This window comes from Leuciscus leuciscus (genome assembly GCF_965113295.1).
Source record: "Leuciscus leuciscus genome assembly, chromosome: 8".
Classification (NCBI taxonomy): Eukaryota; Metazoa; Chordata; class Actinopteri; order Cypriniformes; family Leuciscidae; genus Leuciscus; species Leuciscus leuciscus.
In genome coordinates, this window is record NC_138732.1 from 17,645,896 (window position 1) to 17,669,623 (window position 23,728).

General features: G+C 36.4%; 1 protein-coding gene across 1 annotated transcript; it reads left to right on the forward strand.

Annotated features, from left to right (window-relative positions):
- The first annotated feature begins 884 nt into the window (after nucleotides 1–884).
- Nucleotides 885–23,435, forward strand: egf (epidermal growth factor). The gene is made up of 24 exons (XM_082178535.1): nucleotides 885–1,269; nucleotides 4,649–4,848; nucleotides 5,001–5,182; nucleotides 6,564–6,797; nucleotides 6,923–7,128; nucleotides 7,397–7,510; nucleotides 7,623–7,745; nucleotides 11,908–12,030; nucleotides 12,135–12,260; nucleotides 12,443–12,579; nucleotides 14,247–14,395; nucleotides 14,478–14,582; nucleotides 14,823–15,046; nucleotides 15,248–15,418; nucleotides 15,844–15,993; nucleotides 16,583–16,675; nucleotides 16,819–16,935; nucleotides 17,179–17,304; nucleotides 17,578–17,700; nucleotides 17,894–18,083; nucleotides 18,393–18,557; nucleotides 20,493–20,592; nucleotides 20,693–20,795; nucleotides 21,164–23,435. The coding sequence occupies exons 1-24, from the start codon at nucleotides 1,128–1,130 to the stop codon at nucleotides 21,325–21,327; spliced, it is 3,567 nt and encodes a 1,188-aa protein (XP_082034661.1). The 5' UTR covers nucleotides 885–1,127; the 3' UTR covers nucleotides 21,328–23,435.
- The last annotated feature ends 293 nt before the right edge of the window (nucleotides 23,436–23,728 follow it).

A 23,728-nucleotide genomic window follows, 5' to 3' on the forward strand; every position in this document is an offset into this window, starting at 1 on the left:
AACAAAAGTATTTCAAATTCTATTCATCAAAAAATCCTGAAAAGGTATCATGGTTAAGCAGTTTTCAACAATGATGATAATAATAAAAATCAGCATGATTTCTGAAGAATCATGTGACACAAGACTGGAGTAATGATGCTGAAAATTCAGCTTTGCCATCAGAGGAATATATTACATTTTAATTTGAATAGAAAACAGTGATTATATTTTTTCAGTAGGCTACTAGTCTATCTATCAAGTTTAAATGTCAGTTCAATTAGTTCGTGAATTCTGCCCGGCTTGACGTCCTGTGAGTGTGTATCAGAGAGGACATTGTGCTGCATTTCCTGTCCTGCTTAAGTAGAACAACAGAGCAGCTGTTGTCCCAGCCCACCTGACGCATTTTTCCCAGAGCAGTGCATCTAATTCATATGACAATATGACAGTTATTCGTATAATAAGATTGCGTGTAGCGGCATTTAGAAGCCCCGCCCCCATTGCAACCCCTTGTGATTCTTCACTCTGGGTCCTGACAGACTATATGCAGACACAACGACACATTATGGTTTGTGTGTGTGTGTGTGTGTGTGTGTGTGTGTGTGTGTGTGTGTGTGTGTGAGGGAGCATCCCATTACTCATGAGCAGCACAAAAGGTGTGTCCACTCTTACTAAATCACATGCTTGGACTGAGAAAGGCCAGGAGGTGAACTCAGGGTGACTTTTAAGTTGTAGAAGTGCAGTTTTTGTGTTGCTTGAGTTTAGGCTGAGAGTCTTACATCAGGGAAAACCCTCTTCTGAGCCCTTGCTGGTCTCACCATGTGTCAAATTTACCATGGGACTGTCAGGAATTTCATACTTTGCTTCCAAAACAGCTAGAGAACAGGAGGACTGGAGAGATTGAGGCTCTGTGTGTGTGCCTGACACATACCTGGCCGTCCTACAGGACTCTCACTTTCAACCAGCTCTGTAAAAAAGACACCTCTGGGATATTATAGATGCACTTTCTGGAGTCTTTTCACCCAGGTTGTCATTTAGTTGAAGCTGGTTGGCTGTGTGTGTAAGATGTGTGGGGGTTACGGCTGCTTGGTGTGGCTCAGTGATCGAGGAAATACCTAAGAGGAGAGCCCTGTGGAAACTGAGATAGGATTATGTTCTGGAGGACGATAGCGGCCGCGTTTCTCTTGTGGTTCCGGACGGTGAGTATGGGCCCTGCCAGAGCTTCAGGCCCTGCTGAGGAAACACTATGCTGGGGTGGACGAGCCTGGGCTGCTGGAAACTTCAGCTGTGTGGGTAAGTGCATCATGTGTTCATTGAAGTTTTGAACGTGAGATGTTTAATACAATGTTAAGGGTTGTATTATGACAGGTTATGCATTATAGGGAGCATTCTTAAAAAGACACTAGCATACTTTTAAAATGAGTATGTATTATGAAAAGAATTACTTTAAAAAGAATATACTTAAGTGCGAACTGAATATAATGTTTTCAGACACTTAAATGTTATTTACCATAAAATGAAAATTTATTATAGTTTATATTTAATTTAGTTATGGTTAAAATGTACTGCCAAATACATTGACAAGAATTTATGATAAACTACAGTTAACACTATGGTTAAAATTAAGTAGCCTACTTTAATCGTATGTGCTTCAGTATGCTAGTCAACAACACATCAAAATATGGGTACTTCTTTAAAGCATGACAAACATTATAATACAATCATTAAACAAGTTATTTAATTACAAATTATTAGAAAGTGCACTTTTTAAAAGTGTATGAAGTGTGTTAACAGCCATAAAAGTGTACCTAAGTGGCCTTTTTTCATATTTTCAGTAGGCTACTCTCTATTTTTTTTATTTGTGCAACTTATTTACAGCATATGAAAAAATGAAATAAAAAAATCATACAAAAATATCAAATGGTCTCAGAAGACTTGAAATAAAGCTAATGACTTTTTATGGCACTTTAAATTGTGGTTACCACCCATTTTCATTGTTTCAAAAAAGCTCCATAAACACTCACTGTTCCACAAAATAAAGAAAGTCATACAGGATTGAATTGCATAGGGATTAGTAATGACCATTGAACTATTACTTTAATATTTAAAAGGGTGGCCATCACATGTCTATAAAGAGAGAACTTTTTTTTTTTTTTTTTTTTATAATTTTAGGAAACACTAAATCCTGAGTGCTTTTGGACTCAATGCCCAGATTTTTGCTGCTGTGAGAAAATAACTTTACCCTCCCTTCATGAATCATAATATTGACTGTGATTACTGTAAGTCTGTTAAATATCTGTTAAATCAGAGTGCATCCTCAATATAAAGAAAAACTCCCTTTAAAGTTTTGATATTGTAAGTTATTTCTTGATGTGCTTAGCTAGAACATCAGAATTGAATTGCTTTAATATAGGCTACTCATCTAAATGTTGTTGTAAATTAGTGGTTATTGACTGTAACCAAAACCATGTTGAACCTTTTTCCTTATTTGTCTCTACATATCCTAGCAACATGGCTGTGCGTTTGTGTAATCCACTCAAACAACTTCGAAGGCCTCCACTATGGTTTGTGTTGCTAGGATACAGTTGCTTGATTTCTGCAGGCATCTGTGAGATAGATGTGTGAACCTCTCTCCATTAGAGCATGAAAAGACCTGTCACACAGCAACAATAATTCACATTCTGAATGACATTAGGTGCTGATATGGAATAAAGAGAAAATAATTAGCAATTTTATGACTAAGAAAATAATGTATTTGTAAGCCGACATGCCTCATTTATCAAGCTTCATTTTAGGGTCACAACACCATAAGGTTTCAGGGAGGTTTCATGTTAAAGCTATTTAATTTCATGTAGTGAATGCAGCCACTAACATACAATAAAATCGACATAAAGTCTTCTTCCTCACAACTCTGAGCTTATATCTTGCACCTTATTCAATATCTTTTAATATTTTTTTTTATATTTTTTTTATTTAATCTTTACAGACCACAGTTTTAAATCAGATTATGAACTTGTGAGACAATATTATATATTTAATCCTTCAGAGTGGTACTTTGATAAGAATACAATTTCTGCTGAAATGTCTATATTATTTACATAGACACATTAGCTTATATTATTTAAACAATTAAACTATGTTCATGACTCTACCTTTTTATTGCAGAACATTGTAGGCTAACATTAAAATCTAAGTCTTTACAGACTGTTAAAATTATTAATACATATTCACTACAACAGAGAAACAAAAATGTAAGCAAAATTTAAAACAATTATATATCTAACCGTAATTACGAGATGGCCACCCGTGACGTTCTACCTGGAGTTGTTGACATCCTCAGACTCGGATTTATGCGTTATCAACTCTGAAATGAATCTGCAGCAGTCATGTGGTACATCTAGAGCTCTGTAAGTTGTTTACATCCATTATTATTGTAATGTTATGTGCTTTGAGACATGAGGTAATTTAACACCGTCTGTACTATCTCATGGCGCTTTGCAGGCGCTGCTGTGTGCGTTCATGTGTTTTGAAGGAGACATGGCTTTGGAGACGCTCTAAAGGGAGGGTGGGATCTCATGCTTTCAAAGCTGGCTTGCTATTGCTAGCCTGTGAGAAATTGCCTACCCTTTAATGACAGACAGCAGCAGGGTTATTAGGCTGCTGTCACTTTAATGCTGCCTTCAAATATTATTGGAAATGTCTTACTTCTTCTGAACGAGCTTGTTGCATTCAAGTGCATTGTTGTCAGAAAGAACAGGAACCATCATTAGGAGACCAGGTTAATTCTTGCCTATAGGGAAAATCTTATTAAAGGTTTAGTTCATCCAAAAAAATTTAATATTTCATTAATTACTCACCATCAAGTCTTTTGTTAATGTTTGGAACACAAATGAAGATCTTTTTGATGAAATCTAAGCTTTCTGTCCCTCCATATTTAGTCCAAATTTTCTGAAGAGATTTGCTCGCTTCATATGATGAACAGATTTAATTTAGGCATTTATTCACATATAAATATTGATAAAAACAAATGATCATTTTAAAGCCAAAATGATTTAGGGTCCCATTCATTGACAACCATAAACATTCACCATGCTATCTGTAGTCAGCTTGCTGATGATTCTGGCATTTCGGTCAAATGCAGGCTATTTACAATGTGTATAATACATACAATACGCTTCAAAATATTCATATATGTAAATATGCACTACTTTAGCGACAAGTTCTACTCCTCTATGTTTAAAGTTTGTGGCACGTCCATCTCGGGAGTCTGGGTTTAACTAGGAAACTCGTATGTATAGCACGTGGACCTGACACATCCTATTTTCTCACAACTCTTAACATTAATTTAAAATAATAAATGTTCCCCAAACATCAGATGGCTGTGATTGGCTGGGTGATAGAAATGGTGTTCCAGGAAAAACAAACATCTAAGCATGTTTCCGCTTTTGTAAATCATGTTTTATTAGATATTGTCAATTATTTGTGGCTATGCAGTATAATTTAAGATTGGCTTTAAAATCTGTTTGATTTGAACAGGAAAATGAGATGTGTACTGAAACTTGTTAAAATGGTTGTTAACTTCAAATAAGGATCAAATGATGTCTGTGTTCACTGCGTTCAGTTAGTATCATTTTGATTAGGTTTGTCAGAGCTTGTATTTGTGTTTTCAAAGATCCTGAGCCTTATCTGTTACTTGGCCTTGGAAATGGCATCCAGAGGATAAACCTTGATGGTGGGGATCGAAGAAGGATCATATCTAGGGTGGGAAGGTCTATCTTGTTGGACTTCCATTTAAGTGAGGGGACAATGTTTTGGGCTGACACACATGCAGGACAAATCAACAGGGCAGGACTGGATGGAACAGGCAGAAAGGTACTATTGAAGACCTATTAATGTTAGTTTTATTTACTTATTAGATTTTTTTTTACATATACAGTATAAATATTGTAAATACAGTATTTTAATATTTAATATCATCAGTGATTGTTTGGAGCCTGTTCCAAGCCTTTGGTTTATTCTTTCAGAAACTTCTGTCATCTGTGAAAAAAATCACTGGTCTCGCTGTGAACTGGATTGAAAACACTGTCCTCTGGAGCAATGCAGATAAAGGAACGATACACAGAATGGACACAGATGGGAGGAATGAAAACACTGTCTTGAGAGACCTATCTCAGCCCAAAAGTGTTGTTGTTGATCCAAATGAGAGGTAAACATAATTATAATACAAAACTATACAGTCGTTCAAGGAAAAATGCAAGAATTGGAATAATGTACTCATTTTAGGTTGATCTCTCCTGAAAATTAAAATGTATAATTATAGTGATATAAGCATTAAATGCATTTTTTATTTTTAAACAAATATAAAACATATTTTATGTCGTATTTAAAAAAAAAAAAAACACGACATAAAAGAGCATAAACTTAAATGGCAAAACAGTTGTTATCATATTGAGACATAGTTTGTGGAGCAATAGGTCAGACCTTTTTACCCACAACAACATGTTTTAAATTTTTTCCTCTGTTCTCTCAGTAGTGTGCGTATTGACTCTCGGGGAGAACGAGGATGACTAAAGACTTTGTCATTTTCACAGTTCTTCTCAGGACGTCAAATCCTAGTTTGTCTGCTAGCTATAAATGCTGGAGCTTTCAGACGTTCACATTCTTTCGAACATGACTGGCACATAGGTGCAGTTTTAACAGGGTCTCTCCAACAGCATTCTACAGCACACTGGCCTCACTTTTAAGTCGAAGGAGTAGTCTGAGGAAATAAACAAGTGTTAAATAAGTGATCTTTTTGTTTTTCAATACAAAATAAATCAACACTATTACATATTCATTTTGGAAACTGGAAAGGTTTTTTTTTTCCAGTCGCAAATCAGTATTTGTATTGATGGAGATTGGGTCATTTAATTTATAAACACTGTTTTTATTATATTTATTTGATATATAATATGCAATATTTATATTAGGGATGCACTGATATAAATGTCTGGTTGATATGCCGATAATTAAAAATACAAAATATGTCATGGCCAGTAACTGAAAATGGCTTGTATTCAATTCTATACTATTTTGGCTAAATACATACAACACTAAAAATACTTTTTCAGTGATTTTGAGTGTGCATCGCAACATTATAATGTACAGTATGAAAAAGGATATTCATTTTGATATTTGTTAAAGATTATATTTAATAGTATTAAGTAATTTGTTTTCTTAAAGATTAACTTTACGTGAGCGCGAAGATAATCTATATCTAAGTGTAATAATAGAGGTGTGAATAGAAGTGTAATAATAATATCCAATATCCATTGATACAATACATTAAAAATGTATTCAGCCGATAAGTGATATGGTAGCATTATATTGTGCCTTCCTAGTATATGTTTATATATTAAAAACTGAAATTAAAATGTTCACTTTACATTTATTTTGATGCCATTTTTTCATAGTGACATATAATCTGAATTAATCGAAATGTATAATAATTTCCAATTTTGCAGAATAAGTTGAAGGTTACAGAGATGTGAGATGATCTATGCGAATGATTTTTAACGATGTTACACTTATACAACTTTTTTTTCCAGATATATTTTCTGGTTGTCAGATGGGGTGACTCCCAGTATCCAGCGTTCAGACATGACAGGTGGGAAGAAGGCGACAGTGCTGAAAGTTGCAGACAGACGGTCACTGAAGGTTCTGGCTATAGACCACCGGGACAGGAGACTGTTCTGGGTTCAGCAAGGTCAAGAAGGGCACACTGCAATGGGCTCCTGCAACTATGATGGCAACATTATCAACGTATTTAATCAGCCCTTCAGGTAAAATTGAGATCTATCCTTTATGTAAAGGATAATAAAAACTTAAAAAAATTCACATATTACACTATTATAGTTAAGAAAGAAGTATTTTTACAGTAAAGATCTCCTCCCTGCTCTACCTCTAGACCACAGGCTCTGAGGATGACGATTTTCCTGGATTATGTGTACCTAATAGACTTTAAGTCAAAAAGAATAACACGAGTAAACAAGTACACAGGGGGCCGAGGGGAGAATGTCAGTTCCAAAAGGATGCCGCACCCCCTTACTGATCTCAAAGTGGTACATCCCATCAATCAGCCGGTGGTGGAAATTCCAACTCCATTCACTCCAGGTTGGTAATGAAAAGATTAAATGATTAATTGCTTTAATAAAATATGATAATAAAGTATGCTGGAGTATGTGCATTCAAAATAGCTAAACAAAACAATTATTGTAATTATTTGTAACAATTATTTTATTATTCCAATGTTTCCACCCAGTTTTTTAAACGCTGGCGGGGAAAAAGTTAAAATTTCTTATAATTATCTTAAACATCACATAAAGAGCAACTTTATAACATATTGGTGGCATGGAAGGAAATGCTGTTTGTTCTTGTGCAGGCTGCAATCGACACACAGGAGAGTGTGTGAAAGTGTGTGAAAGTCACAGTGACACTGGTCTGTGCCGCTGCAGGGATGGTTTTTCCCTCAGTAAACAAGGCAACTACTGTGAAGGTACAGCCTCCGTTTCCTAAGATACATGATAGCATTAGTGTAGAAATTCACAGCTTTCTTATTCTTTTGTTCATAATGTATTTGTCTGAAAAAAACTCTCCTTCTTGTTTAGATATCAATGAATGCGCCCTGTGGAATCACGGCTGCTCACTGGGATGTGAGAACGTTCCGGGCTCTTACTTCTGCACCTGCCCTAAGGGTTACCTATTACTGCCCGATTCGAAGACCTGCCAAGGTAGGACTGGAGAATAGGGAAGGATTATGAAACACTAGCACTAGTAGTATACATTTCATATCAATGAGCTGGAAGTAGAGGTGTACTACGATATCACGATGTTTGATCATGGATGATTAAAATGTCTCCACGATCTGCTTTTGAAGAAATATCGTAGTATTGTGCTATAGTATATTCTATCAAGTGCAGTTCTGGCATCTCTGTCCCAACGAACTGTACAATGCGATGTACATTCACATCACATGTTAACGCAGAGGTCGAGTTACACTCACAGGATACTCCCATTCACAAAAGTTCATTATTTGCATAATATGCTTTAAAGCCTTTCCGGTTAAACATTTCATTCTCATTTTCTCACAACTCTTTACGTTCATTTAGGACTTTATTTAACTCATTTAAGACTGCTCTTATGAGTATACTCGACAAAACAGACATTTTTGTCTGACTCCGTGCCAGAGTGTCCGTGTCTGAGTCCGTGCCAGACTGTCTGTGCCAGAGTCTGTGCCAGAGTGTCCGTGCCGGAGTGTCCGTGTCTGTGCCATTGTATTTTGCCTATTTTGTTATTGTAACTGCTGTTGGTGGCGGTGTCCGTGCCGGAGTGTCCGTGCCAGTGTCTGTGCCGGTGCCGGTGCCGGAGTATCTGTTTCGGTCCCGGTGTCCGTGCCGGAGTTTCCGTGCCGGAGTTTCCGTGCCGGTGTCAGTGCCGGTTCCCGTGCCGGAGTATCCGTTTCGGTCCCGGTGTCCGTGCCAGAGTCCGTGTCCGTGCCGGTGTCCGTGTGTCTTGTCTAGTTTTGTTTGTGTCTGTGCCGGTGTGTCCTTGCCGGTATCGGTGAATTCTTGAATGCTTCTTTTAAATACACCTACTGTAACTTAAAAAATAAAGCACTGTTTATTTCATCTGTATGTTATATGTTGTGTACATGTAATGTGTACCTTTGTTCTTATCTTTTAATAACAAAGAAAATAATGACAAAGATTTTTATCTTCGCCACTTTGGCCTAAATGTCTGCCATTCTTTTTAATTTTATAATTTGTTACCTTGTAAAGGCCCGTTCACACCAAGCACGATAACTATTAAGATAACGATAAATATAACTATATATGCATCCACACCAACGACCGATAACGGTCTTTTTATTCTAAGCACGCGCGCGCCCGCGCTGTCAATGATGGGATAAAAACATCGCCTAGTCAACACCTTTATGTATACAACGCCTTTTTCACTGCAACTTCAGCAATGTTGTCAAAACTAGCGCTGGATAGCCTACCTGAGGTAATTTTGTTACACTATGCTAAACTGCATAATATCTCATCGTTAATAGCCTACTTCTCACCATTTATTCCCAGGATACGACCGATTGCTTTCCATATATCCATCTTTTTTAACGTAGGCTATACTTGAAAAGGGGGTTTGACTTGTCAAACAGTGGAGGATTTTTTTGTACCTCGACGATTAACTTCTCTGCAATGTCATCTGCCATTTTAAATGCGCGAGACCTTTAAATTAGAATGGATTCTGATTGGCTGTCAGTGTTTTATCGTTGGACAGCTGGAAAAAAAATCGTTCTGAAAGTGATCCCAACGAAATCGTTCCTCATATCTTTATCGTTATAGTTGTGGTGTGAACTCTGTTATTCTTTAATATGGAGAACGATTTTTAGAATTATATCTTTATCGTTATCTTTATAGTTATCGTGCTTGGTGTGAACGGGCCTTAAGGCTTTGTTTTTAAAATAGGGACATTACACTGTAAAACATTTCTAACCCTCCCAAATCAAAAATTTAAAGTGACCGATAACATCTAAATTTTTCAATTGGCCCAAGTGAAATTCTTGTTGCAATAGTCTGTTAACATTGGCTCAATGAGAAATAATACGTCAGACTAATTGAAAACTTTAGATGTTATCGGTCACTTGAAATTTTTGACTTGGGGATGTAATTTTTTTTCAGTGTAATTTGACTGTACTGCTCAGTCACTTGCAAAATAGTAAAACCAACATGAAAAAGAATCGTGATAAAATCATGAATCGTGATTTTCCTGAAAAAAATCGTGATATGATATTTTTGCCATATCGCCCAACCCTAGCTGGAAGTCGTGTGTCAGGGAGAGAGAGATTTATAAAAGAAAAAGTGCTAGAAAAAGACAGAGAGCATCTCTAGACTTCATTGCTTATGCTCTAATTGTGCATTGAAGCAGAGCCGGACAGCACAGTGCCATAAGATAATGAGGTGACATCAGTAATAAGGAACATATTTAGTCAGCAGCTTTGCCTGGCTAAGCAGGTCAGGAGCAAAGCAACAGCGAGATTAACCCTCCATACAGTTCTCACACCTGCGGACACTCACACACACATGCAATCAAGTTTGTTGGATCAAGTCAGAATATTCAGAATGATTAGTGATGAGGAAATGACAATAAAAGAATATAGATGTTATAGAATTATAAAATAAATAATGGAATATATTTTTACTTATTGTGAATAATTAATTTAGGATAATAAATACATTTAAGTTTTGAATGCAGATGTAAATTTATGCCAAAAATGAGATTATTTTAAAGTTGGCCTGAAACTTGCGATAGTCTTTTCTTCCCTATTTTGACATATATCGAGTGAAACAGCTGCTTGAACAAGATTTTTTTTTTAGGTTGGGACATGATTTTGTCCATAAGGAATTGATTGGATCATTGAATGGTTATGGTTTGCTATTGCTGTGATGTCATGTCAGTCACAGGACGTCCCGCCCTCTCGCAAGTAAACACATCATCAGAGAAGAGATGAGATGTCGCTGCAGGAGGGGGAGTTATTTTGATTAAAGATTATGAGGGCACATGAATTTATGTGCACAGCTAAATCATTTAGCAATATTGCATAAAAAATTAAAATCATGATTTTCATGATTTTAAGCTTAGTTTGAGAGTGAAATTGTCACATAGCCTAATCTTCTTGTTATCTGTCTCAGAGCATCACATGCTTTCACTCACTCTAAGCAATGGTCCCCTTTCGCACTATGACCTTTGTGGGTGGGATTATGGTCCTGACATCATTACAGGATTGGAGAGTGTCCAGATAAGAAGCTTGTTTCCCACCATATGGCTTCTTCAGACTCTATCATCAGCACTGGTGACAGTACCATTCCAGATACAAATAGCTCCTTATTCTGTAGCTCTCTGGAGTTAAATCTGTATTTCTATCTGTTTGAACTGCTGTCATTATGTAATATAACTGAACAGGAGGCACTGTTTTTATATGTATCCATTGTTAACCTGAATAAAGCACAATTTTCTAGACACACTTAATTGATATCAGGACTGGTGTTTTGTAAATATAGGATGATTGGATTTGGGATTATTAGGTGTCAGAATAAGGACTGCCTGATAGGCACAGTGCCACAAGGTCTGTTGGTTCAGAGAGGTGTTCGTGGAAACATTGAGGTGAGAATTGATCATCTAGGGACAGGGATTTTGGAAATTAAAGATTGAGGCCATTTGCATTATCTTGTCATCCAACAGGTCTTTCCATTTCCTGAAATGACCCATGCCATCATATTACCGCTCGGCTGCACTAGAATATGTGAAGTGACAATTAAATTGAAATGGAAATATGAAACTGTTATAACAGTTGATATGGACCTTATTGTTATGTTTGTAATTTTGTTATTTTGAAATTATCTTTTTATTTTATTATATCTATGTTATTTATTACATTTCTCTTAACTAATCAAAACCAAGTTGAAAGATAAACAGTCTAATTTCAAGTAATGCTGTTTTTGTTAGTTTTTGTTTGTTTGCAATTTCACTCCTAATTTGCATTGTAGAATAATTTACAGTAAATTCCCTGCATGTATATTATTCAAATGTAAAATATAATATGATATTAAACCTTCAAATTCCAAATTATTACAAAATGTACTTTAAGGGGCAATAAAATACATCACCTGTTTTAAAATGTCTTTTTTTTTGTTGGTATTTTAAAATATATTTTAGAAAATATGATTGTATTTATAACATATGTAAAATGGCCTAAAATAGATGTGGAAAAAATACACACATACAAATTTGGTTCATTTGGTCATGTTTGTATATTGTATTCTTTTTTTGTAATATATTGTTGTAAATACAGAAAAAAATGGCCTGCTTACCTTTCTCCCTGTGCATCTACAGAGACTAAACCATGTGTGGAGAATGTTACAGCTTGTGATCATGCATGTGTACACACAATAGAAGGAGATGTGTGTGTGTGTCCAGAGGGATCTGTGCTAAATTCTGATGGCCATTCATGCACAGGTGTGTGTGTGTGTGTTTATTTTTTTCAAATCAAAGTATGTTAAAAGCCTTATTTAATGAATGCAAATATGACGGTTTTCTTCATCACTGTCTGTGTGTTTCAGGCTGTTTGTCTGCAGATCGGGGGGGCTGCAGTCAGTTGTGTGTGACTTTATTTCCAGGCAGGTTGGTGTGTGAGTGCCAGCCTGGATACCAGCTACAGTCTGATGGTAAACACTGTGCTGCCACAGGCAAGTCCAACAAACTTTCTTTATATTCTACATTCTGCCAGGGTGCCTGTCTGTCTCCCACATTTTGTCTGCTAGAATTATTGGGTCAAGCATGTAGTTAATCAGTATTTAAGTGTATTTTCTTCCAGTGACCTAGAACGTCTGGAATCTTCTGGAATCTATTTCCTTTTTTTTTCAAGCAGGACCTCCAACGTACCTGTTGTTTGCCAATGTAGTGGATATAAGAAAGATTACCACAAATGGCAAAAGGAGCAGAAAACTACTGGAGGAACCGAGAGGCTCCATCATTGCTGTGGATTATGATCCCGTGCAGAAAAGGGTAAAATATCACACAAACACAGCCACACACATGGCTGAAGAAAGTGTGCCGTGAGAGTTTACAGTGTTGCCAACTAATTTTCAGGGGAAGTTGCTAAAGGCAGATCGATTTGTTGCTAAAAGTTGCTAAATGACGTTGTGACGTCATTGCGTTATGACGTCATTACGTAATCGCAACGCAAAACTACGCCATTATGTAATACGTAGATATTATTGTTTGTTAAATAAATTATATATATATATATATATATATAAAAAAAATTTTAACTAAAAAAAGTTGGTTTAGTTACCCAGTAACTAAACCCTAAACCAACTTTTTTTAGTTAAAGGTGGGGTATGTAATTCTCTTTTTTGGCCATTTTTTCAAAATCACTTGAAATCCTATCCCTAACCCACTTACAGCCACTGAGTTAGAAGCACTGACATGAAAATTAAGCAATTTACTCATCTGTGGAACGGGCAAGACTCGAAAAACTCCAGCCAATCATTTCCAAGACCACCTAGAATCATTGGACAGTAAGTGCGTCAATCAAACGGTCGTACCATACCCCCCTCCCCCCATCCATGTCCATGCTCTTCGAATGGGTGGAGTCAAAGGAAAGAAGGTAGGACCATTTGAGTTGTGTATTTTCAAAATCTGCCAGCCGTTTTGCAAATCACATACCCCACCTTTAAAAAAAAGAAGACCTAAAACAACTTTTTTTAGTTAATGATCTGTAAGACTGGGGCTTTATTAATGCTGTTCATTTATTCAAGTAATTTATTTGACATTTGGGTATAAAGTGTTTTAATTCTACAATATATGCTGTAAAAAGGCTGTTCAACCTCTTCAGGTAGAACGGTGACTACTGCAGTTCAAATTTCCTATTGGAAGTTGTGGTGCCCTTACCAGCTCACCACGCCCTTGCGAGTGTTGTTTGGATTAGAGTCACTTTCCAAAAGTTCCTAAAAGTTGCCAAATAAACTAAAAAAATTGCTAAATTTGTTGCTAGGTGCTTTTTGAAAAAAAAGTTGCTAGGGTAGTCTGAAAAGTTGCTAAATCTAGCAACAAAATTGCTAAGTTGGTAACACTGATGGCCACTGCAGTGATTATGTGTTTACAACTGCCCTCTAGTGGACATAAGATGTAAATGTCATGTGATGTAAGGAAACAAGAATAAAGTTCATGGCCTCCTGTTGATACTGTTTAAAATACTGTATTTTACTGTCATCTAGTGGCCACAGAGTATAAGTGCAAGAGGATACACTTTTTCCCTTTCATTCATGTACACATTTTACACAGTACATAGATTCAAAAAGGCCCATTCAAAATGTCAAAATTTTGAATAAAAAAATATAAAATGAATCCACAAATAATTAAATAGAATCCACAAAAAAAGAATCCCACATATTCAATGGAGTATTTTTTAAAATATTTTTTTTTATATACATATACTGTTTTTTTCTTTTCTATATGTGCTAAATGTACTGTTGAAAATAGTGGTTGTCAATAGAATAAAGTTATTGGGATTAATCTTATTATTATCATCTAAAATTAGAACATATTTATTTATTTACTTATTTATTTAAAATAATTTGTCTTTCAATATGTCCTTGAAATCCTTGAAATTGCAACCAAATAATGATAATGTCTCATATGGAAGTAGTCACTTGGGTTTGTTTGTTTAGGTGTATTTTGCAGATAAAGGCCTGAAGCGTATTGAGAGGGCTTCACTGGATGGAGGCTTCAGAGAGATGCTTTTCTCCACTGGACTCGACTCACCCGAGGGTCTGGCTGTGGACTGGGTCCATCGCAAGCTATACTGGACTGATAGAGGGTGGGCTACAGATCAATACAGACACACTTCCTTAACAACACTTACTTATTTGCTCAACTGACTTTAACATTCTGCATTTCAGATTATCCTCTATTTCCCGCAGCAGTTTAAATGGCCTTGACAGGGAGATTTTTATAGAGAAAGACATCCAAAAACCCAGAGGCATTGCTCTACATCCTCAGGCGCAGTAAGACTTTTGAAACCGCATGTTTCTTCTATGCGATTTGCCTATATCATATAAACATAAATTGTTCAGTGGCCACAGTCATTTTATTCTGAATATCTTTTTTCTTGGAAGAGTAAAAAAAAAAAAAAAAAAAAATATTATTTAATCACCCTCATCTTATTCCAAGCAGCACTTTTCTTAAACATTAAAATGGATCTTGACTCGTAATCATACATGAACTCCTTGTCTTTGTGTCTGGAGGAAGGTATATTGGACAGACATGGGTAGTCGTCCTGCAGTGGAGCGGTCAGGTTTGAACAGAGACATGCGTGAAGTTGTGGTCAACACCGGTCTGGTGTCTCCTAGTGGACTAGCTGTGGATCACGGCTCCCAGCGTCTGTACTGGTGTGACCTGAGCAGAGGAGTGATTGAGTCGGCCAAGCTGGACGGGTCTAATCGCCATATACTAAGTGAAAACCAAGTAGGTGAGGCTTCTCTGCCAAAAGCACGCACACAGTTTCAGTACACAAGCAAATACTGAATGTATACGTGATGGAAGTGAGCACAAACTTATGTTGCAAATCTGATTTTATGCTGGTTTATGACCAAAAAAACCACCTATAGACAACTTCTTTTTTTTTCTGTGTGTAATGTGTTTTCTGTTGATTATTTTTGCTTTGGCTCAGGTCGCCCATTTGACGTTGCAGTATTTGAGAATGTGCTCTGGGTCAGTGACTTGGAGGGTCACTTACTTTACCGGCTGGACATGAGAAGAACTGGACGAAACCTTGAACATGTCCATGATGACTCTATCCAACCAGCTTCTCTGGTTATTGTCCACCCTCTTGCCAAACCGGGTACAGATGCTGTGTCCTATTATTAGCATATTTCTTTACTGTCTCTTTTGATCAATTTAATGCATCTTTGCTGTATTTAATTTCTTATTACTGACCCCAAACTTTTGAACGGTAGTGTATTTTTGGAAAAGTGTACACCAAATATGTGAAAATATGAAATTTTCTCTGGTCAAGCTCAGGCACGTAAACTTCATTAATAATAACATGATTATTTGCACAATAATAAAATATTTTTCTTAACTCTTTTAACATGATAAATTGACAGTTTGACAGACAAAAATGGCAACATCCGCTCAAACCAATGTAGTGATATTATTTAAAATTCCACTGAATTTGCACTTATTGTGATAAAGTGAACTACTATTATTTCCATCTTATAGTTCTTTGACTCAACAGATTGTGCACTGCATGTTTCTTTCTCCTAGGAGCAGATGTTTGTCTTCATGAAAACGGAGGATGTGCCCAAGTGTGTGAGAGCAGACTGGGATTGGCTCATTGCTCATGTCACTCAAAGCACGTTCTTTCAGCTGATGGAAAAGACTGTCTGGCGATTAATACATCATTCACTGGTCAGTGTGATGAGAATTGAGTTAAAGCAACACTAAGGAACATTTTTTACCTTAAAATAATGTTTCCAAAATCGTATCAGTGGTTCATCAAGTTGTAACAGGGTGAAAGGCACTTCTGGATTCGCTTTGCAGCCCTATATCTGCTATAACCACCCTATGCAAGTTTGCCAAACCGGGTTGCGTTTCTGTAGTTCGAATGAGACATAAGAAAACTACAAATTTGACTTGCTTTACGTCAAGCGTTACAATAGTCATTATTTAGTTTTTCTTCGTTTCTGATGTCGCAATACATCATACTTTCATGAAATCATTCAACATACACTACCTTGTCTGTGGACATCGTTCATTCAAAGCCGGTGCTAGATAAACAGCGAGCGTGCGTGCGACAGTAGGCTGCGGGCGGCGAAATTATTTACGACAGCGGTAATGGACAATTCCGCTTCCAACCTGTAGGGCGACCGAAGAGGAAAAGTTCCTTAGTGTTGCTTTAAAATACAAATAATAAAAAAGATTCCTAAAAAATCACATTAAACCATCAAAGCAATTTGAAAAGTAACTGAATAAAAAAGAGCTGTATTTTTCCACATAGAATCAGATGATGGTGAATCAAGTGATCGTCTAAGAAATAAAACACTGAATGATGAGAGCACACCGCTGGCCTTGGTTTACACAGAGAAGATGATTTCGGGTAGAACAATATTCACAACTTCATTCATCATAGACAAGATATTTATTACTAATTTTCATTATTCAAATTTTTTGTGGTTGCTGAATACTGTGATTGACTCATTTCTAATAAATGAACTTGAGAATGATGTTCATTTCATTTAGACCAGGATGACTGCTACTCTCTCAGATGTGATGTGAACGCTCAGTGTGTGCTGCAGGAGGGCCGAGCCGTGTGTCAGTGTGTGAGAGGTTTCACTGGAGATGGGGAACTGTGTGTGGGTAAGTGTGTGTAAGTCTGTGTGTGTTTGCACTACATGTCAGATGATTTTGATTTCGTATAAACTGAAGCAGCAGGTTTGTGATGTATGTGTGAAACTGAATTTGAGTGTAGGGATATTGATGTTTATGTGGGTGCCGTATGCACCGGTTATTGGATGTATTGATCAGTCTTTATGTAAATATAGGTTTGTTTAGATGAGCACATACAGTATTGACAATATGTGTTTGTGTGTGTTTGTATAGACATTGATGAATGCAAAGCAGGCCTGGCAGATTGTAGTATTTCTGAGGCTGAGTGTATGAACACAGCAGGTGGATATTTCTGCCAATGCAAGACTGGATTCAGTGGAGATGGTCAGCACTGTATGGGTACGACAACACACACACACACACACACACACACACACACACACACACACACACACACACACACACACACACACACACACACACACACACATACAGTAATATATATATATATATATATATATATATATATATATATACATACATACACATACATACATACATACATACATACATACATATATACATACAAACATACATGCATACATACATACATACATACAAATACATTACATATTTTTCCTAAATACAGAGATCTTTATGTGTATTTTACAGATATAGACGAGTGCAGATTAGATATGCACGACTGCGGTGTAAACGCAGAGTGTTTGAATGCAGTAGGAACATATCAGTGTAGATGCCAATCTGGGTTCACAGGCACTGGATTCAGCTGTCAGGGTAAGATTCATCTCCTGAAACAGTACCTTCTCAGCTTCATGTATTAAGTGCTATTATGGCTTGATACCATGAGCAGTAATTTGATAGGACCTGCTAAGCTGAGTTTGTGCAAAAGAGTAATGTACTGACATTTAGTAGAAATGTATGATGAAACATAATAGTGACCTCATTTTCATGCTCTGTTTCGTTGCAGAGGAGTTTAAGGGCGCCTCCTCTTGGCCGAGTACGGGCAGTCCACTTGATGTCACATCGCCATGGCAACACAATAATGTTATGCAGAGCTGTCCTTCCACTCACGACTCATACTGTCTGTATGACGGAGTGTGCTTCTATTTCCCTGAGATGGAGACTTATGCCTGCAAGCAAGTGTTTGCTTATATACTGTAGCTTTTGTCATACAGAAACTTTAACCTAATTTTTTTATATTCTCATTATTTGTTTTTGCATATTCCACAATTTCCTTTAAGATTAAAAGCTAAGCAGATTTTTAAAGTGTGGTTAACAAGCTGTAGATGGCAGTCTTGTACTAAAAATCATTTGGCTTTTTATTGAACATTTGCCCTTGACAAAAAGGACACACGTTAAGCATATCCCATAGACCATTTTATTCCTATATTCTGTTCTGTATGTCCACTGACTGAAATAATGAATATTGCATTTAATGATGATCTGTATGCGTGTGTGTGCTGCAGCTGTGTGTTAGGTTACATGGGGGAGCGCTGTCAGTTCAGTGATCTTGAATGGTGGGAGTTGCAGCAGGCTGAAGAAGAGAAGAGGAGGAATATGACTATAGCAATGTGTATTGTGCTCTTCATCACCCTTCTGTCCATCGCTGCCTGCATCTCTTACTGCTACGGGTGAGAGGCACGGATATCAAGGGGTCAGAGATGCACGTTAATAGCACAATTATTCCTTTCTCTTATTCTTAAGTAATGGAGGCAATGGATTTTCAAAGAATAAATAATCTAAATTATTAATGTTTTGGGGGGAAATAATAATATCTTAAATAATATCTTAATATCTAATAATATCTTCACTACATGACCACAACACAGGTTTGTGGACGCCAACTTTTAAATTCCAACTTTCCAGCTCAATTCCTGAATTTCAATGGAACTTGTTTAGAGCGAGGTTACAGAATTGCAATTTGAATGATAATAAACGAATGTAATTAAATATAAATGTAATTAATACAACTTTTGAAGTATATATATATTTTTTTTTATTAGAAAAGCAAAGTTGGTCAAGACTCAAGAAATAATATCATTGTCGGATTTAAGGTTGCTACCTTAAATTTTTAAGTACAATCAACTTGGATGTTTAAGTGATTTAAACTTAAATTACATTAAACTGACTACATTAAACTAACAACAATAGTTGAATATTGCAATGTAATCACATAAGTTGTCATAACTTAATGATCATATAAATTTTTTTTACAGTGTAGATAGATTTAATTAATTAAGATGAACAAGAAACTTCATTTCCAGAAAAACATCATCTGTGTTACATTTCTTTGAATTGCAATTCAATAAATTCCTCATCCTGTCATATGCATTCAAATTTCATGTTCTCATCAGTTCAAATTAAAGGGACTAGTTCTTCAATTCTGATTGTGCACAGCCCTGCCATATAATGTATTATGGTCATGAAAAACGAAAAATTGAAAAATGTACAAAACCAAAGCATCCGCCACATTTTCAATCTTAATGCCTTCGATTTGTAGTGGATTCAAGGGACAAGATGAAAATAGAGACTGTGATAAAAATGGCTTGAAAACAGCCTTTTTCCATTTCATCAAAAACCTGTAATGGTTCGATTGCTGCTGGTCTGGGTTCATTTCCCTGCTTTATCGGGTGAACAGCGTGTAAAAGTGGCATTAAATTGTTTATTAGGAGAGGAGGCTGGAGCTAAAGCCAATGAAACATTTAAAGATGTTTTCATCCCCTTGAGCATGTGTCAGAAGACTTTAAACACACACACACACATCAAAACAGCTGGGTGATATTTTCCTCGCCCTGTCTAAGTATCTAATTCTCAATGCCTGTGTTTAGGGGGTTTAGTGACATTGAGCCGTGGTGTGGTGTTTTCTAAAGCAGCATACTTATGTCGGGTTCCTCTGGCCCCTGCACTTCAATGCAGCAGTTGCACGCTTTCAATTACATGCTTGGTTTAGCTTGTACTACAGCAATTACACATCAAAATAGGTCATTCCTATGACCCAAAATGGACCCAGTGATCTATAACCTTATTTAATAGCTACATGGGTGGCAATTTTTCTGTCTAAAATTGCGTTTTTCACTTGGTTACTCATGTTTCCATTTTATTTTTCTTCCATTTTTCTATCTATATCAACTTTCCACACACTTTAACTCTCTCACATACATACACACGACACTGGTTTGGTTTATCCCAAAGCCCATTATTGCCCCAGGTGCAGGGGTGAGACACACATATCAAATACACATGCTTGTAATAATGCTACTTATTATACCTTCACGTCTCACTGCAGGTATTTCATTCTCACTCAACAGGATCCAGAGATTGGTTTTGCCCTCGGTGTCAGTTAGCAGGGTGCCAATCCATGAACGGAAAAAATCAAAACACCTCAGATTACTATTTACATAGATATGAGGGTTATGTGGCTATAATACATTTCATAGGAGCCAGTTCAATGAATTTGACATTTAGCCTTTCAGAAACAAGCAAACAAAAGAAATGTATTCAGAGGTAATTGAATCTACAGACTTCATAACTAAAGCAGACAATGTCAATGTTTTGCTGTTTATCAGGTCTAAAATACATTTTGGAACATGTGCCTCAGAGGATGATGTGGGTGACATAAGCATAAGTGAGGACAGTTTCACTGAGACGACAACAGCCACTCCACAGGTAAGATGCTTGTACCTAATGTCAGTTTTTGATTGTTCAGTGAGCGACTTCTTTGCTTTTATTGGACAGTATTGTAGATTTACACATTGTGTGTATGTAGGTCTATGTGGTTTTGGACACCTCTACCTGTGGTGATGAAAAGGTACTTCATGTTGTAGGGTGTCCCAGAACAACAATATGCCCCGCTTGCTCTTCAGATGCTGGTAAGAAAAATCCCCTTTCCTATATTCTCCCATAAATTACAGCCATTTATTTCAGTTGTTCTAAAAGTAAAATAATAATATATTATATTATAGATATGTATTATATATGTATTATATATATATATATATATATATATATATTTTTTTTTTTTTTGACATCAGGACAGTTGTTGATTTTTTTAAAATGTTACTTTATGCCCCCAAAATGATCAAACAAAAATGTTGTTTTAATTCAGAAATTATAGAGGTCTATTTAAGTCATTGTATGTATGAATTTCATTTTGAATGTAATTTTGAATAAATTAGTAGATTCAGACAAGAAAAGTTGAGTTCACTGAGTTCTTATATATATATATTTTTTGAACTAGGAGACAGTTTTGCTTCAGAAGAGACTGAGAAGCTACAGAGGGACGACTGTGGTCTGGATATTGCCAACTGCTCTGTATCCTGCGATGTGCACAAATTGCTGGTTACAGAGAAGACCACTGATTATTTCATCTCCTTAGAAGACCCTCAGGGTTCACCCCAGTGATTCACCACAAAAATTCTTCATTGGAGGCTGACCCATTAACTGCTAATGTCAATATGTTCAATGTTCAAGTCACTATCATTCAGTGTTACAGTACAGCCAAATGTTGGGAGTGTGTTCAAAATGAGGTCGTTGAACAAGTTTCCACATTTCAGATTTCATAAGTGAAACGTTACTCCTGATTAGATATAAATACACCAGTCATGCTGACTCTCAGCTGATCCATGTCTACCTATAGGAATACAACGCCTATCACTGCATATAAGGTCAATTTAATATTATCAGCAGCTTTATCCTGTTGCCTGATCCCCCATCCTCCACAGTCCTGATATTCCTCTTCAGATCAGATAGTTATATTGTGTTGTCACATTCAATTACATGTTGATTATGTTCTGTTTACTCTTAAGAGTGTTATCGCTGCACTTCATGCTCTTATCCATGCTAGGTTGCATGGAGTTCTTGCCCAGTACAGAACAATACCACCAATCCAAACCGTATGTTTATTGTTAATCATCTTTGACGATAGTGACCCTGACAGAAAGCTGTCACTATCTGGTCATTTTGAAGTAGGGAGATGAGCCATGCATCTGTAAAAACAGCGCATATCCCTCAAATTGTTTTATGCAAAATATAAGAGCTATTGGATGTGTTGAGGTCATCTAAATGTCCTGTTTGTGTGATTTTGAAAGTTGCTGGTTGTCATCACGTTTGAGACACGGAATCCAAAACCCTTTCACAAAAAGTGACAAGTTGTATTGCATACTAGCTCTAAATAGGAAAGATGCCTTTTTTTGTAATATGTTATACTGAACTTTGTATTATAGTTATGAAATCTTGTTTCATTGTTTTAATAATGGAGCACAGTTGGTTTGAGCTGGTGAAGAGGAAAACAAGAGACACATCCTGCTTTGTGAGCAGAAAATAACATGTACTTAGCCTATTTTGCTTCAGGTGTTATTGAATAATATTTCAGTGGCATATCCGGACCAGCTAACATCAGCATTGGTTTCACAAAGAGATTACTATATAAAACAGAACTACGATAAACCCACAATAATAATAAAAAATCTAAGGTATCAAAACATTATTAAACAGATAAGACAATGTTTGGTATCAAAAAGGTATAAACAGATTTCAAAACATGATATTTAAGTGAATAAATTATGGAAGAGCAGGAATGTTTAGTAGGATAGAATTCTTTCTGCCTCAGTCAAATGTCTCACAAGTCATGGGAAAATAAAAACAATATTCTGTCACCAAATTATATGTAAATCCATATAACTATCAGACAATGTGCTGGTATTATAGGGTTTTAACCCTCATGCTGTTTTGAGCCAAAACAAAGACATTGAAGGACAATGTAATAAATTAGACCAGAAAGTACAACATACCAACCTAATGCCTTTTGTTCTCACTCCGTTTTTATTGTTATTGATGTTATGTTGGATATACATATTTATAACCAAACTTTAAGATATAGACATGTAAACATCCCAAAATAAAACAAAAGAATGAGAAGCTGGCCCAAGCCTCATTTGCACTAAATTGCAAAACAATACAGCATTTGAAGAGAGAAAAAGCATTCTGAAACATGCAGGCAATGAATGACAGTAAAAGCATTTGAATTAAAAAAATCTACAAGAACATAAAAAAAAATAAAAAAATCAGCTTTATATGTAAATAGGTTATATGTAAAGATAATTTGTTGGTACTTCATTTGATCTGTTTATTATGTGCTACACAAGATTCAGTTGAAATGTTAAAGGGATAGTTCACCCAAAAATGAAAATTAGCCCATGATTTACTCACCCTGAAGCCATCCTAGGTGTATATGACATTCTTCTTTCAGACGGATACAATCGGAGTTATATAAAAAAATGTCCTGGCTCTTCCAAGCCTTATAATGGGAGTCAATGGGTATATTTTTTTGGAAGTCCATCAAAGCGCATCCATCCATGATAAAAGTGCTCAACACGGCTCTGCGGGGGTTAATAAAGGCCTTCTGAAGTGAATGGATGTGTTCATGTAAGAAAAATATCCATATTTAAAACTAAAATAACTAGCTTCCGGCAGACGGCCTACGCAAGTCGACTTAACGTCAAAAGAACAACCCTTGAACTTGATGCACAACATAATGACGAACGTCGTTGCCCAGCCGTTTGATTGAACCGCGAGAGTACGCTACTCCCACGTCATACATCGTCAAGTGTTACTCTTTTGGCATAGGTCGACTTGCAAATGGCTGTCTGCCGGAAGCTATTTAGTCAATAAAGTTTTAAATGCGTATATTTTTCTTACACAAACGCATCGCTTCACTTCAGAAGGCCTTTATTAGCCCCCGCAGAGCCGTGTTGAGCACTTTTATCATGGATGGATGCGCTTTGATGGACTTCCAAAAAAATAT